The 13,618-nt window shown below is 43.0% G+C and overlaps 1 protein-coding gene across 4 annotated transcripts in view; it reads right to left on the reverse strand.

Moving 5' to 3' along the window:
• The window catches only part of PRKCQ (protein kinase C theta), a 144,316-nt gene that overhangs the window by 39,411 nt on the left and 91,287 nt on the right, over nt 1–13,618 (reverse strand). For all 4 annotated transcript variants that reach the window (XM_050804611.1, XM_050804610.1, XM_050804612.1 and 1 more), the window contains 4 exons: nt 12,565–12,674; nt 11,675–11,792; nt 9,971–10,131; nt 5,179–5,352 (listed from right to left, as the gene is read on the reverse strand). In XM_050804611.1, the coding sequence (XP_050660568.1) occupies nt 5,179–5,352; nt 9,971–10,131; nt 11,675–11,792; nt 12,565–12,674 (563 nt within the window). The remainder of the gene's footprint in view (nt 1–5,178; nt 5,353–9,970; nt 10,132–11,674; nt 11,793–12,564; nt 12,675–13,618) is intronic.

Consider the following 13,618-nt stretch of genomic DNA (forward strand, 5'->3'; position numbering starts at 1 on the left):
ATGAACTCATCCTTTTCTACGGCTGCATAGTATTCCATGGTGTATATGTGCCACATTTTCTTAATCCAGTCTATGATTGATGGACATTTGGGTTGCTTCCAAGTCTTTGCTATTGTGAATAGTGTCTCAATAAACATACATGTGCATGTGTCTTTATAGCAGCATGATTTATAATCCTTTGGGTATATACCCAGCAATGGGATGGCTGGGTCAAATGGTATTTCTAGTTCTAGATCCTTGAGGAATCACCACACTGTCTTCCACAACGGTTGAACTAGTTTACAGAAATAGTAACACTTCTTAAATGTCAGAATACAGATCAGCCTTTCAGAATTCAAAGGAGACACAGAGGAAGGTAGACCTTAGTTCACTTTTAATTTTTAAGGGAAAATTATGTCCTTGAAATTAAAAAGAAATAGCATCCTTACAGTGTTAGATGCATCTTTAGTTTCCAAACAAATTTTGGAAGTAAATCTTATTTTTCAAAGTTTTATCAGCGATAGAGCACAGAAACTTTGGATACTTGAGTTATTAATCTTTCTTTTACTGCAGCATAATTAAAAAGAGGGAAGTTGTTTTTTTCAGTATTTATTTTTCCCTTTGAGTATTTCAAAGTTTTATGGTTAATTTTTTTTTCTAATTGTTTTAAATCTACTTGTAAGTGGATATAGTTAAAAAATTTATGACAACTCTTCTTGTAGACAAATTTTATTGTGGATTTTCCTATTTTTTTACTTTTTAAAATGTAAGTAATGGAAACTATTAAAAATCTAAGCTGGAAATCTAGTAGTGCAAAAATTGGCTGGCATCCGCACTGAAGCGGGTGCTGAGAAGGGATTGTGCAATTTCAAGCCCTGCAGACTTTCATGTAAGACAGAAAATGTAAATATTAATAACAAAGAAATGTTAGAAAAAAAATAAAAGAAATAATAGCGAGCCCTTCTTTTCTCTTGCAAAGACAGCAGCCTCTCAGAATGCTGATGTACATTAGACCCTGAGCGAGTAATTTATGTCAGAGCCTGGATGATGCACAAAGTCATCTTGATCCAGCACACAGAAAATTAATTGTGAAGATTCGTTTGATTTCAGCCTCATTCAGATTCAGGCTCAGATTCCATGAATTATTCTGTACATCTCTGGCCCCAGACAGCATCATCCCATTAGGGCCCCTGGTTTTACAGCTCCCAGCCCCTCTGCCTGTAACTCTTACTCTCTGTCCTTGGCAGGGGTAAAGTGGGTGCCTCAGAGCCCTGCTGATAAACAACAGAGCTGGGTTTGAACTTCAGAATCCAAGTCCGCAGGAATTTTCACATTTTGTAGTTTCCTAAATGGCTTTATCATATTTTCACCCTTCCATAGATGATATATCCCTCATCTATGAAATTTAAAAACTTTTAACAATTTAATCCAAATGCCCCTGATTAATAACAAGTGAATACCTGTCCTCAGAATCTCCTGCATAATCTGGTATTCAACAGGCGCGCTCTTTGGAGGAAGAGAACAGATGAATAACTTCCTTTAAAAAATAACAATGCCCTGGAGAAGTTCATAGTTAATTTATCTTATCTGATGTCTTCACTAGTATACACAGGTAACTGTCCTCTCAAGAAAGGTCATTCCCAACATGTTTCCAGAAGAAAGCATTATCCATATCAAGTATCAATTGTTGCCTTTTGCATTCACTTGTGGTGTTTAATCAGTTACTTTGACAAGCAAGGTTTGAATAATAAGACATCTCAGAAAAAACAACTCGGGTGTTGGGAAAGGTGATTCAAGCATCTTCCTTTCTTTCTTTCCTCTCTTTCTAAAAGGACTCGGTTCCTTGAAATCTGAGTCTTGAGCCAGTCAGATTTACATTTCATGTGCACATTCTCTGCTGAAGTTTTTTTTCTGTCTCCCGGCATCAATGCTGTGGATGCACTTTTTGCTCAGGTCTTGGTAAAGCTTTCCAGCTGCATGGAACTCTTTTATACCTAGCGTTCCATTATTGGAATGCTAAGCAAGTGGGAGTTATTTATATCCTACTGCTCAAGGTCATCGCCAAGGTCTGATTTCAAAATTGAACAAGTTGCAACCTCAGGCATAAATGGGTTAAGGAGATCTCTCATTAGAGGGACAGAAACAAATGGTGCCTGAAGCTGTGATGGACAGGCAAGAGAAGAGAGCACACTGATCCTCTACAATGTGGGATTCCCAACAGCCTTCCCCATAAGACACAAAAACCATCATACATGCAAATCAAAAAAAATGGGGAAGAGGCACCAAGAGAAGCACAACTGCCTAAGTGCCCAGAAGCCCAGTCTAAAGCGTGTTTATAGTAACATACACAGAAAGACATAATAAAAATAAAATCACTTCTCATCCTACCTCCCAATTAACAACGGTCAGTTTTTCATTATTTTTCATGCTTATACATGCATATGTTCTTGCTTAAAAGGAAATCTTATATATTCCCACTTATGATTTTATAAACATCATTCTATATTAATATTTAAGCATTTATACCATCATTTAAAATGGTTATATAGTATTATTTTCTCTGACCATATAATAATTTATTCAATAAATCTATCATTAGGCATTTGTGTTGTTTCCAATTTTTCACTATTATGAAGGCTTTACAATAAAAGTCTTTATTTATGGCAAAAAAACCCAGTGTGTTTAGCAGTTTGCTACAAGCCCCAAAATACCGCAAAGGGAAAAGATTACAGGGAGCTACTGGGTGTGCAGAAAATCTAGACAACAGCATGGAAAGGGTGGCAGAGTTTGTCCCTTTGCCTGCAGGTGACACACCTTCACCCTCCCAACAGCATGGAGATGGTGGCAGAGTTTGTTACTTTGCCTGCAGATGACATACCTTCACCTTCCCAGGCCAATGGGTATTTATCATCTCCAGGAGGAGTTTCTAGTACAAAATCTCTCTAGCCTTCATCATGGGAAGTCCCAGCCTGCTCCTGCGGCAGGAAGTGGGCCTGCATTCTCCTAAGTAACTGATCAGGACACTTCACTGCTTTCTACTTCCTCTCCTGCAGCCGCACCTTTCATTCCCAAGACCCTTTCTGCCCATTCAAATTCCCATTTCTAGTTTCTCTCAGCTCTGGTACTTTGCGATTGCCATCTGATCTAATATTACTCATACTGTTAGAAATGCAGCCTTGACTCTTATTAAAGTGTGAAGTTCTCAAGGTTGGGAGTGGTATTATATACTTCTGTATCCTCCACAGTGTTTTAAGCCCAGTATATGCTCACTAAGTGCTTTGCCATGGTCTGGTTTCTCTTTATCTTCGGTAAGGAAATTTATTCATTGATTTGGTTATTGAACATTTGCTGAGAATTTACTGGGAACTGCAGAGGTGGTGATGGATGCCCCAGTTGCCATCCACTTTCCTCATTCATTCCCTGGATCCCTCATTAATTCTTCCCATCGCTCATGTCACCTTAAAAGTTTTCTCTCATTCACTCTTCAGTCGTCATGGCTTAAGATAGAAAGTAGGAAAAGGGCTGGACATGGTGGCTCACGCCTGTAATCCCAGCACTTTGGGAGGTGGAGGGGGGTGGATCACCTGAGATCAGGAGTTTGAGACCAGCCTGGCCAACATGGTGAAACCCTGTCTTTACTAAAAATACAAAAATTAACTGAGCATGGTGGTGCACACCTGTAATCCCAGCTACTCGGGAGGCTGAGGCAGGAGAATCACTTGAACCTGGGAGGCAGAGGTTGCAGTGAGCTGAGATGGCACCATTGCACTTCAGCCTGGGCAACAGAGTGAGACTCCAACTCAAAAAAAAAAAAAAAAAAAGAAAAAAAACGGAAAAGCCTCCACCCCTTGTGTTCTTTGGACCTTAGTCATAATGGTCCCACCTGGGGCTGCGAATTAGTGCAGGTGGTGGACAGCTGGGATGGGGTGGCAGCGAGGAGACAAATCAGGTGAGAAGAATCGTAATGCGTGTGCATGAAAACTAATCTTTGAGGTTCATTTTGGTGTCATTTAAATCAGAACAAAAATTAGAGATGTTCTAGTTAAATCACATTGTAGAATATCCAAAGACATAAGAAAATGTACAAAATAGAGTGTAACAAACGCAGAGTACCGAGCAGTAGGTATTTACAGTGGGTTGCTATTTTTGTTTTTAAAAGTCCACTGCAGAGAGAATCTATAGGAGAAACTTCAAAGTATTAATGGTGAGTATATCTAAGTGGTGGGATTATAAGTGATTTTCTTCTTTGAGTATATAAACATTTTCTACAATGATCCTGAATAATTTTGAGTTAGGAAAGAAAAGGATTTTTTTTTTTTTTTAAGGAAAACGGAGACCAGGATGCAAGTCCTTCCAGAACGGCACAGCCTTCTGGCAAATTCAGCCTAAGGAAAGGGTCCCAATGCGGAGTGGGAATGCAGACGCATCCAACCTCCACCTCCCGGCTCTGGGGCTTGCTCACTGATGAGCCCACTCTAAGGCTGCTTTTTCTGCCAGCCTTGAAGAGAAAAATAATACTGTACCTACGTTTTGATCTATTTTCCAACTTTTATCTCTTCAAATACATGCAGGGCAGATGCACAAACAGTTGTCACGTTTTCCCCCAAAGTCGCAGACTGATGAGAAGCCCGGTTGCTATGCTAAATGAAACCAAATTCTAAAAAACAGGAAAACAGACAAGCAAATCTAGAAGTAAAGGTCTTTCCCGGCCGGGCGCGGTGGCTCACACCTGTAATCCCAGCACTCTGGGAGGCCGAGGTGGGCGGATCACAAGGTCAGGAAATCGAGACCATCCTGGCTAACACGGTGAAACCCCGTCTCTACTAAAAATACAAAAAACTAGCCGGGTGAGGTGGCGGCGCCTGTGGGAGGCTGAGGCAGGAGAATGGCGTGAACCTGGGAGGTGGAGCTTGCAGTGAGCCGAGATCGCGTCACTGCACTCCAGCCTGGGCGACAGAGTGAGACTCCGTCTCAGAAAAAAAAAAAAAGATCTTTCCCAATCGACGACACTGAAACATTCTAAGTAAAACTTCCATGGTGTGTAGAAGGGATGAAACTTGTTTGGATGGATGGCAGGTACACCGAAATGTAAGGTAAATATGGAGGCAACGACCCGCCTCTCCTAACGAGGGCGCCATAGGAGGTACCACGCTGAGACAGGTTAGAGCGGAAGTAGGGTTGTCGGAGCAGAAGCCATACCTTGGTCTGGAACGTACAAAACATGTGCGTCAGAAACGGATGCTCCCAGGCCAAGGAAAGAACTCTCTTCTCTACCATCGTGCACTCAACATCATCGTCCATCAAGACCACATCTTTCTTTAAGGCCTTTATGGCGAAAAATTGATTGGTTTTCTTGAATTCTGCCAGGAAGACCTGGAAGGAAAGGGAAGAAGTAACTTTATTTTAGAATTTGGATTCCCACTTCTTAAAAATGAGACAGAGTCCTGAGAGACACCTGTGCTGGGTGGGAAAAGAGGTTCCTTCTCCAACCCCCACCCATCCTGCACAGGTTATTCCTGAGACAACATGGAGCACTTCACTGGTTTCGGACACGACATCACTGTTTCATACTATCTTTGTACTCTTTCCAAGGGTTTCACAAAATTATTAAGCAATTGAATGGGTTTATAAAAGTGTGCCCTGCCTGCTCAGGGGCCTGAGTGAGGGTATAATAAAAATCCAGAGAGAGAGAGTGCACAGTGAAGAAAGAAGAGTTGAATGTGGAGAGGAGAAATTGTACTTGAAACATCACTGCAAGTGCACATAAATCCTAGCTTTGTATTTTACCCAGTTTTTCCAGGCCACAAGAAGAATGGAGGGATATAGTTCTCCTTGTGTACTTAAAAAAACAAAAACAAAAACAAAACAGCAGCCAGGCATGGTGACTCACGCCTGTAATCCCAGCATTTTGGGAGGCTGAGGCAGGTGGATCACCTGAAGTCAGGAGTTCGAGACCAGCCTGGCCAACATGGCAAAACCCCGTCTTGACTAAAAAAAAAAAAAAAAAAAAAAAATTACAAAAATTAGCCGGGCATGATGGTGGGCGCCTGTAGTCCCAGCTACTTGGGAGGCTGAGGTGGGAAAATCGCTTGAACCTGGGAGGTGGAAGTTGTGGTGAGCCGAGATCACGCCACTGCACTCCAGCCTGGGTGACAGAGTGAGACTCTGTCTCAAAAGAAAAAATAAATAATCACCATTTTCTCTGACAACACAGCAATGAATTATTCATAGCAGCATGTATGGCACATAGTAGGTCCTAAAATGTGACTAACACTGGGTTCAAAGAATAACTTGCTCAGATTCTTGGAGCTACTAGGGAAAGATTTAACTCCGAAGTTGACTTTCCCACTTGACTTCGTGGCTCTCATATCAAAGGACACCAAAATGGGAATGAAACATTTTAGGACCTTCTATTTGTCACACACTCTGCTACCTACTTTACACTTGCGACCTAATTGTATTATCTAATTTAATTCTTAGCTCATCACGCTCTGCCAGACAGAAGTTAACAACACTAACAACAAACACCGAGTTCAAAGAATAACTTTCTCAGATTCTTGGAGCTACTAGGAAAGATGTAACTCCAAAATTTACTTTTCCCACTTGATTTCGTGGCTCTTATATCAAAGGACACCAGATGGCATATGATGGAGGGTTTCAACAATTTTAGGTTTTGCAAATGATGCAGCAACACACTGTTGTCAATGGTAAGGGCATGGCATTTGGAGACAGAAATTTCTAGCTCTAGTTTTATTTCACAGACATTTACTAACTGTGGAAATATGCGCAGACGAATTAGCCCCTCTGGGCTTCAGTTTCCAATTACTGCATTCTCTAACTTACAGGACTGTTGTGAAAGTCAGGTAAGATGAGACCTGGGAAAGCAGACTCTAAAATGATCTCTGAATCACAGTTGTTAAAATTCAGTCATTTGTCATTTGTTTCTTTCCTTGACTTTTGGGAAAGACCGAAGTCGATGATGCTACAACAGCCCTGAACACGCGAGAGTCTAGGTTTAAAACGCGATGGTGCACGTTCGTGGCTTGGTGGTAGCTGACTTGATAGAAGGGATGAAACTTAGATGGGAATTCAGGCAAATGAATGATGCTCACATCCCCAGAGAACACACAATCTGTTTTCGTAGGCTTAAAAGTTGTGTGAGGAGAACAAGGGTATAAAGGTCTTGGTGAGGAAACATACTTTCCATATAAAGGCAGAAGAGAGAGAAAAGACAAGTTTTGGAGTATTCTCAGTGTTGTGAGAAAGAGAAACATGGCCATCCTATCTTGCTTTGATACCTCCCCCTCCTCTCCTCTCCATGTGTAGGGACTCAGGGTCCTGATGAAAAGAAGTAGATGACTTTGGACATGGAGTGGGGGAATCCTGGGGCTCCCAGCTGCGCCTTGGGATACTAAGGCTTGTAGGTTTAACTTAACATCTTTCTTATTAACCTTACTCAAATGTAGAAATCCACATGGGAACAAAGAAAGATAAACATTTCATTAACAATTAAAAGTACTCTTTTAGTAATTGCTTCTTTCAGTAAAACATCCTAAAACCAGCCATAAACTAAGAAGTCGAAAAGACAATTTCCATCTATGTAATGTACTTTCAATTTTTGGTAACAGGTTATAATTGCACATTAATTGCTGCTAAATTATAATGAAGACTGGCTGTAAAATTGTCTATTATGCTCAGATTAGCACCAAATGAGCCTGCTGTGGTTCATATTACTGTGGAAATGAACAAAAAGAATTCATGAACATCAGCTACCATGTGCTGGACAGAGTAGATTTTGCTGAAAGGCAAGGCATCAGTGTTGAAACACAAACCCCAAATGGAGCACAATATTATTCAGCTATGGTGACTGCTCAGCTGCATTTTAGTTTGTTTAATATTAAGTAAACTGGGTAAGACATCCTGCCAAAGTCTGGTGAGCAGGGGTAGTGTATACTGCTGCCTTTGGCTGCACAGATTCATGGAATAGTCATCTCTGATTAAAATTTTCCTAGGAGTCCCATCCAAGAAGGTAAAACAAATAGGAGCCCCATTAATACATGAGGTATCCTTAATATCAAAATTATCTAAAAGCCTGTATTCCATATCATCGCTCCTTAAATCACTTGACTGCTTGAAAATTTTCTGCGGTCAGTCACCAATAGTTGGTTTGGTTATAATTTCTTAAATTATTTCTTCTTCCTTCTTCTCACCTCCCCCTTCTTCTTCTTCTTTTTTTTTTTTTTTTGCTTGTCCTCCTTTCGCTCTTTCCTTCCTCTCCGTGTCATCTATTAGTGATGGAGACAACTCCCCACCTGCATGTATGGCAGGAGGAATTTAGAGGAGAGACTTTCTCTACAATTTTATTTTCCAGGACTCTCAAGCTACAGTTTTCTTATGGGCTGAATTGTGTCTATGCTGAAGTCCCAATCCCTAGTACCTCGGAATGTGACTGTGTTTGGAGACAGGACCTTCAAAAAGGTAATTAAGGTCAAATGAGGTTATTGCAGCAGGTCCTAATCCAACATGACTGGTGTTTTCATAAGAAGAGAGCATTTAAGCAGAGTGTGGTGGCACAACTGTAATCCCAGCTACTAGGGAGGCTGAGACAGGAGGATCACTTGAGTTCAGGAGGTCAAGACCAGCCTGGGCAACATAGTGAGACCCCATCTCAAAAAAGGAGAACACTTAGATGCAGACATGCACAATGGGAAGATAATACTAAAGGCACAGAGAGAGGGCTGCCATTACAAAGCAAGGAGAGGGGCCTGGGAAGAAATAACCCAGGCAACACCTTGATGGTGAACCGCCATCCTCCAGACCTGTGAGAACATGAATTTCTGTTGTTTAAGCCAGCCAGTATGTGATATTTTGTTATAGCAGCCTGTATTAGTCTGTTATCATGCTGCTAATAAAGACATGCCCAAGAATGGATAATTTATAAAGGAAAGAGGTTTAATGGACTCGGTTCCACATGGCTGGGGAGGCCTCACAATCATGGTGGAAGACAAAGGAAGAGCAAAGGGACGTCTTACATGGTGGCAGGCAAGAGGGCATGTGCAGGGGAACTCCCCTTTATAAAATCATCAGATCTCTGCCAGGCATGGTGGCTAACACCTGTAATCCCAGCACTCTGGGAGGCCAAGGCGGGCGAATCACGAGGGTCAGGAGATCAAGAAGACCATCCTGGCTAACATGGTGAAACCCCGTCTCTACTAAAAATACAAAAAATTAGCCAGGCGTGATGGCGGGTGCCTGTAGTCCCAGCTACTCAGGAGGCTGAGGCAGGAGAATGGCATGAACCTGGAAGGCAGAGCTTGCAGTGAGCCAAGATCATGCCACTGCACTCCAGCCTGAGCGACAGAGAAAGACTCTGAAAAAAAAAAAATGATAATCAGATCTCATGAGACTTACTGACTATCATGGGAACAGCATGGGAAAACCCATCCCCACGATTCAGTCAGCTTCCGGGGGTCCCTCCCATGACACCTGGGGATTATTACAATTCAAGGTGAGATTTGGGTGGGGACACAGAGCCGAGCCCTATCACACCCCAAGGAAACTTATCCAAGCCTGAAGACATTTAATAGAGAGAGAGGAAAAAAATCACATACAAACTAAAACAACACTCCAGGCTTGAGAATGAAGCAAAAGAAGAAAAAACAAAATGAAACAAATGCAAACACCGTGTGAAACAGGAAGTGGCTGAGGCACCTTCCTATGTCTTTGGTGCCCAAAGACATCAAACTCAGAGGCGTGTGAGATGTACACTCTCCAGGCAAAGTAGCTTTGGAGACACAGGTTTCCAGAAAGCTGAGGCTCCTGTGGGCCTAGAGTCCTCAGGGTCCCTATTTATTCAGAGCCCCCTCAGGAAAGCTCTCTTTGACACTCACATGCAGTCCTGGTGGCCCCACGAGTTTAGTTTCTTTGACCAGGAACTTGGCTCATCAGTTCCTAGAGCTGGGCCACAGCGTTGTCCTGTGCAGTAGCTTACCTTGCCAAAACTGCCTTTCCCCAACATTTTGTGCAAGATAAAATCCTCAATTTTTAGTTTCATCTGCAGAGATGGTCTTTCTTTGTTCAGTTCAGGTTCCGGAAGATGGCACATTTTATCCACCTCATCCAACGGAGACTCCCAGGAGATGCCCTGAGGCTCTGAAAATGGCAAGCTGGTGGTTAAAAATGAACATGGAGTAATGGAGGCCATTCTAGTTACTTAGAGCATGTGCTTTCTCTTCTACTTCCCATGCTGAGGCTCCATCATAGTAACTGGGAGTGTTTAGAGGGTTTCCTGCAGTTCAGGCAGCTTTAATACCTCTCCATCTGTCTGTGCGGGCAGCGCCCCCTGTCTGTGAGCCTGGCATTTGGAATTTGGAGTGTGGACTAAGTCTCTTTCTTCAAGACTGGAAATAGTTCAACTTAACACATTCCAACATGCAAAATACACAAGCTCTGTTAATAATGTCAAATCAAGGGCATCTAGAGATTTTCACCAAATTTTAGGAAAAAATGATTTTCAATTGTTTGCATGGCTCACAAGCACGGTGGCATCAATTTCTACAATTTACAACGTGAGAGAGAGGAAATGAAATCTAGCAGATTTTTAAAGATCTGAACTGCATCATTCATCACAGAATTTAAGTCAAGATGCTGCCTATGTTGGCCGGGTGCGGTGGCTCACGCCTGTAATCTGACAACTTTGGGAGGCCGAGGTTGGTGGATTGCTTGAGCTCAGGCGTTCGAGGCCAGCCTAGGTGACATGGTGAAACCCCATCTCTACATCTCTACTAAAATACAAAAAATTAACTGGGTGTGGTTGCGTGAGCCTGTAGTCCCAGGTACTTGGGAAGCTGAGGCAGGAGAATCCCTTGAACCCAGGGGGCGGAGGTTGCAGTAAGCTGAGATTGTGCCACTGCACTCCAGCCTGGGCCACAGAGCAAGACTCTGTCTTCAAAAAAGAAAAAAAAAAAAAAAAAAAAAAAGATGCTGCCTATGTTGATCATTGCTAAGACACGGTCTCCTTGACTGCCCGGCAACCCCTCCTAAATGTAACCCAAACCTTTCTTTTACATTTTTAAGTTGATTTTAAGTCAGAGAAAACATGAGAACTTTTTAGGAATTTTCCCCTGCCTACAATAGTCTTTATATTTTCAAATCCCTAGGTTTATCTTTCATACTCTTTCAAGGACAATAAGTATTTTAGAATGTATGCTGAAACGACTCAGGTCTCAGAAACATGGGGTCATATCCATTCATGAACTATTTTCAAACAGTAGGCTGGAAAAAGTGCCATAAGGTCATGAAAGTGGCTTTGAGTCCTTCTCTTTCCTACCCTTAAATTTAAGTCTCAAAGGTGCAGAGTAAGAATGTCTTCTGCGACCTTCCCACCACCAAGTTTTAAGACAGATTTATTTCTGTAAAACCATATGACACTGACAGAATGTAACATGCTGAAATTCTAAGAAAACATTTGCGGTTGTTCCCTCCAGACCTATCCCATTTTCTGACCCCCACCTCCTGCCTTTTACAAAGGTAAAAGGTTTTGGTTTCTTTTCTAAGGAATGGGAGCCTCTTAATTGGTAGCTGGAGGTGGATCACCTAATCAGACCAGGTAAGCTGATAACTTAAATCCAAGGGCATCAGTTTAGGGTTGAAATTAATGACTGACATTGATTAGACTGCTGACCAGGACAGTTACCTCGTTTTCCTGGTGTTGGTAAACATGGTGGCCTTGCTTCATTTTTGGTGGAGCATGGGAGACCAATTTCAACCGGACCTTCTCTGAAGATCTGTTCAGTATCTCTCAAGCAGCGAGCCTAGATGACACACGGAGAGTCAGACCACCCACCACTGAGGGAACAGCTCAGCCTGCTAACCATGGGGACAAAAGCCATTTAAAATTCCTAAATGCATAGGGTCACCGAGGCTCTTCTTTTCCTCAACATTCTTTTAGAACTCCATATTCTGGGAGAGTCTATCTACTATATTTTACGCATTAGCAGAACATGTTTTCCTCCTTCACACTTTTCTGAGGCTGACAGGATTCTCTCATGCCGTCTATGTCATTCCATCACAAATAAGGACAGGTGGTCAATGGATGGGAAAACAGCTGATACAGGCAATGTCAAGTCTTAAAGAGGGGTTTTCCCTGGATCTGGGAATTCGGCTAATGCCAAGGCAGTAAACTGCAGGGCAAAAGTTGCCCTGGACTCGGTGTTCTGTGAGGACTCTAGGGATGATGCTAGCACATAAGTGTTTTCCCCCAGGCTATTCTGTAACCCGAATATATTCACATAAAGCTGTCAATGAATCTTCAATAAGTTTGATGAATTTATTTATTTCTGCATTGCTCATGCCATGAAGAATTTAAGATTTTATAAAGCTCGGCATAATACACATGCATCAAATCACTATCTCAAATGGGGGGGCGGTGTGGGCACGGAGATGAAAGCCAGGGGCAAGGCCGGTGCTCAGAAATACATCCCGGCATTTCCCGTAGGGCTGCCACAGGTGAAGGAGCAGAAGGGCATGGACATCCTTGCTGAGTGGCCATGGCGGGAACGTGTCCACGGCACATGCTCCTCCTACCTGTTGAGTGCTCTCAATCATGGCCAGTGCTTCAGCCATTAGCTTCTGGTTTATGCCACAAAGGTTGGCCACCTTCGTCTGGCATCTGTGATGTACATTCATGCCACATGCTGGAAGGAAGAAGGCAGTTGGTGAGCAAGAGTGGAGGAACCCCCTGGTGCTCAGCAGCTCTCTCTGGAGGTAAGACAGAGCCTTGTGGATAAGGAGGGAAGCCTACGGTGCCACGGCTGGGAGGAAGTGACCCTGGCTCTCCCTGGTAGTGATCCACGTGCTGGAGGGGAGGTGAGGGAGGAGGTGGGGTTCAGATGCCAGACTAAACTGAAGACTAGCTAAAACAGGGACAGGGCAGAAGCAGCTTTCCGGAAGATGCCCACCTGCGTGCCATGTCCGTTTACCATTGCCATGGCAATAGCCACACATTACCACCCTTTTTCCAGGAACTTAATTTGCACGTAGTTAAAAGTGGGTATGAACAGGACTGCAGCACTGCCCTGAGCTGCTACTCTCTGCCTCTGGGGTAGCCCTGCTCTGCAGGAGCAGTCATGGAGCTGTAACACCAACAGAACTGTAACACCGTTGACCAATGAAGCTGTTTTCTTCTCCTAACAGCTGGTCCTTGAATTCTTCCTGGGCGAAGTAAAGAACTCTCCTGGGCTAAGCCCCACTTCGGGGCTCACCTGCCCTGCATCAGAAGAATGTTCCTACCCACTCCAATATGGGTCCAAAACATCCCCTTTCCTACCTGGGCTGTGAGGAGCTTCCCCTGGCCTTTAGGTTGAAGCCCAGGAGGCAGCCTCAGCCTGCAGATGTTTTATTTATTTAATTCACAAAATTCTTTTGAGGCTACAAAAGCGAAATCTTTTCTTTGGAACAAAGAATAACAAAAGAGGGTGGGAATGGTTAGGTCTTCAGATTCTTTTACTCTTTGTCTTTCTCTCTTGGGATATGATAGGGCAGTTTTATAAGTAAGCTAAGGCCCGAGGCAGCTGTGTGACTGCCCGGAGAATGGCAATAGGACTTGATGGAGCAAAAGCACCTCTTTCCACCTCCCCCT

This window comes from Macaca thibetana, chromosome 9 (assembly GCF_024542745.1).
Source record: "Macaca thibetana thibetana isolate TM-01 chromosome 9, ASM2454274v1, whole genome shotgun sequence".
NCBI lineage: Eukaryota > Metazoa > Chordata > Mammalia > Primates > Cercopithecidae > Macaca > Macaca thibetana.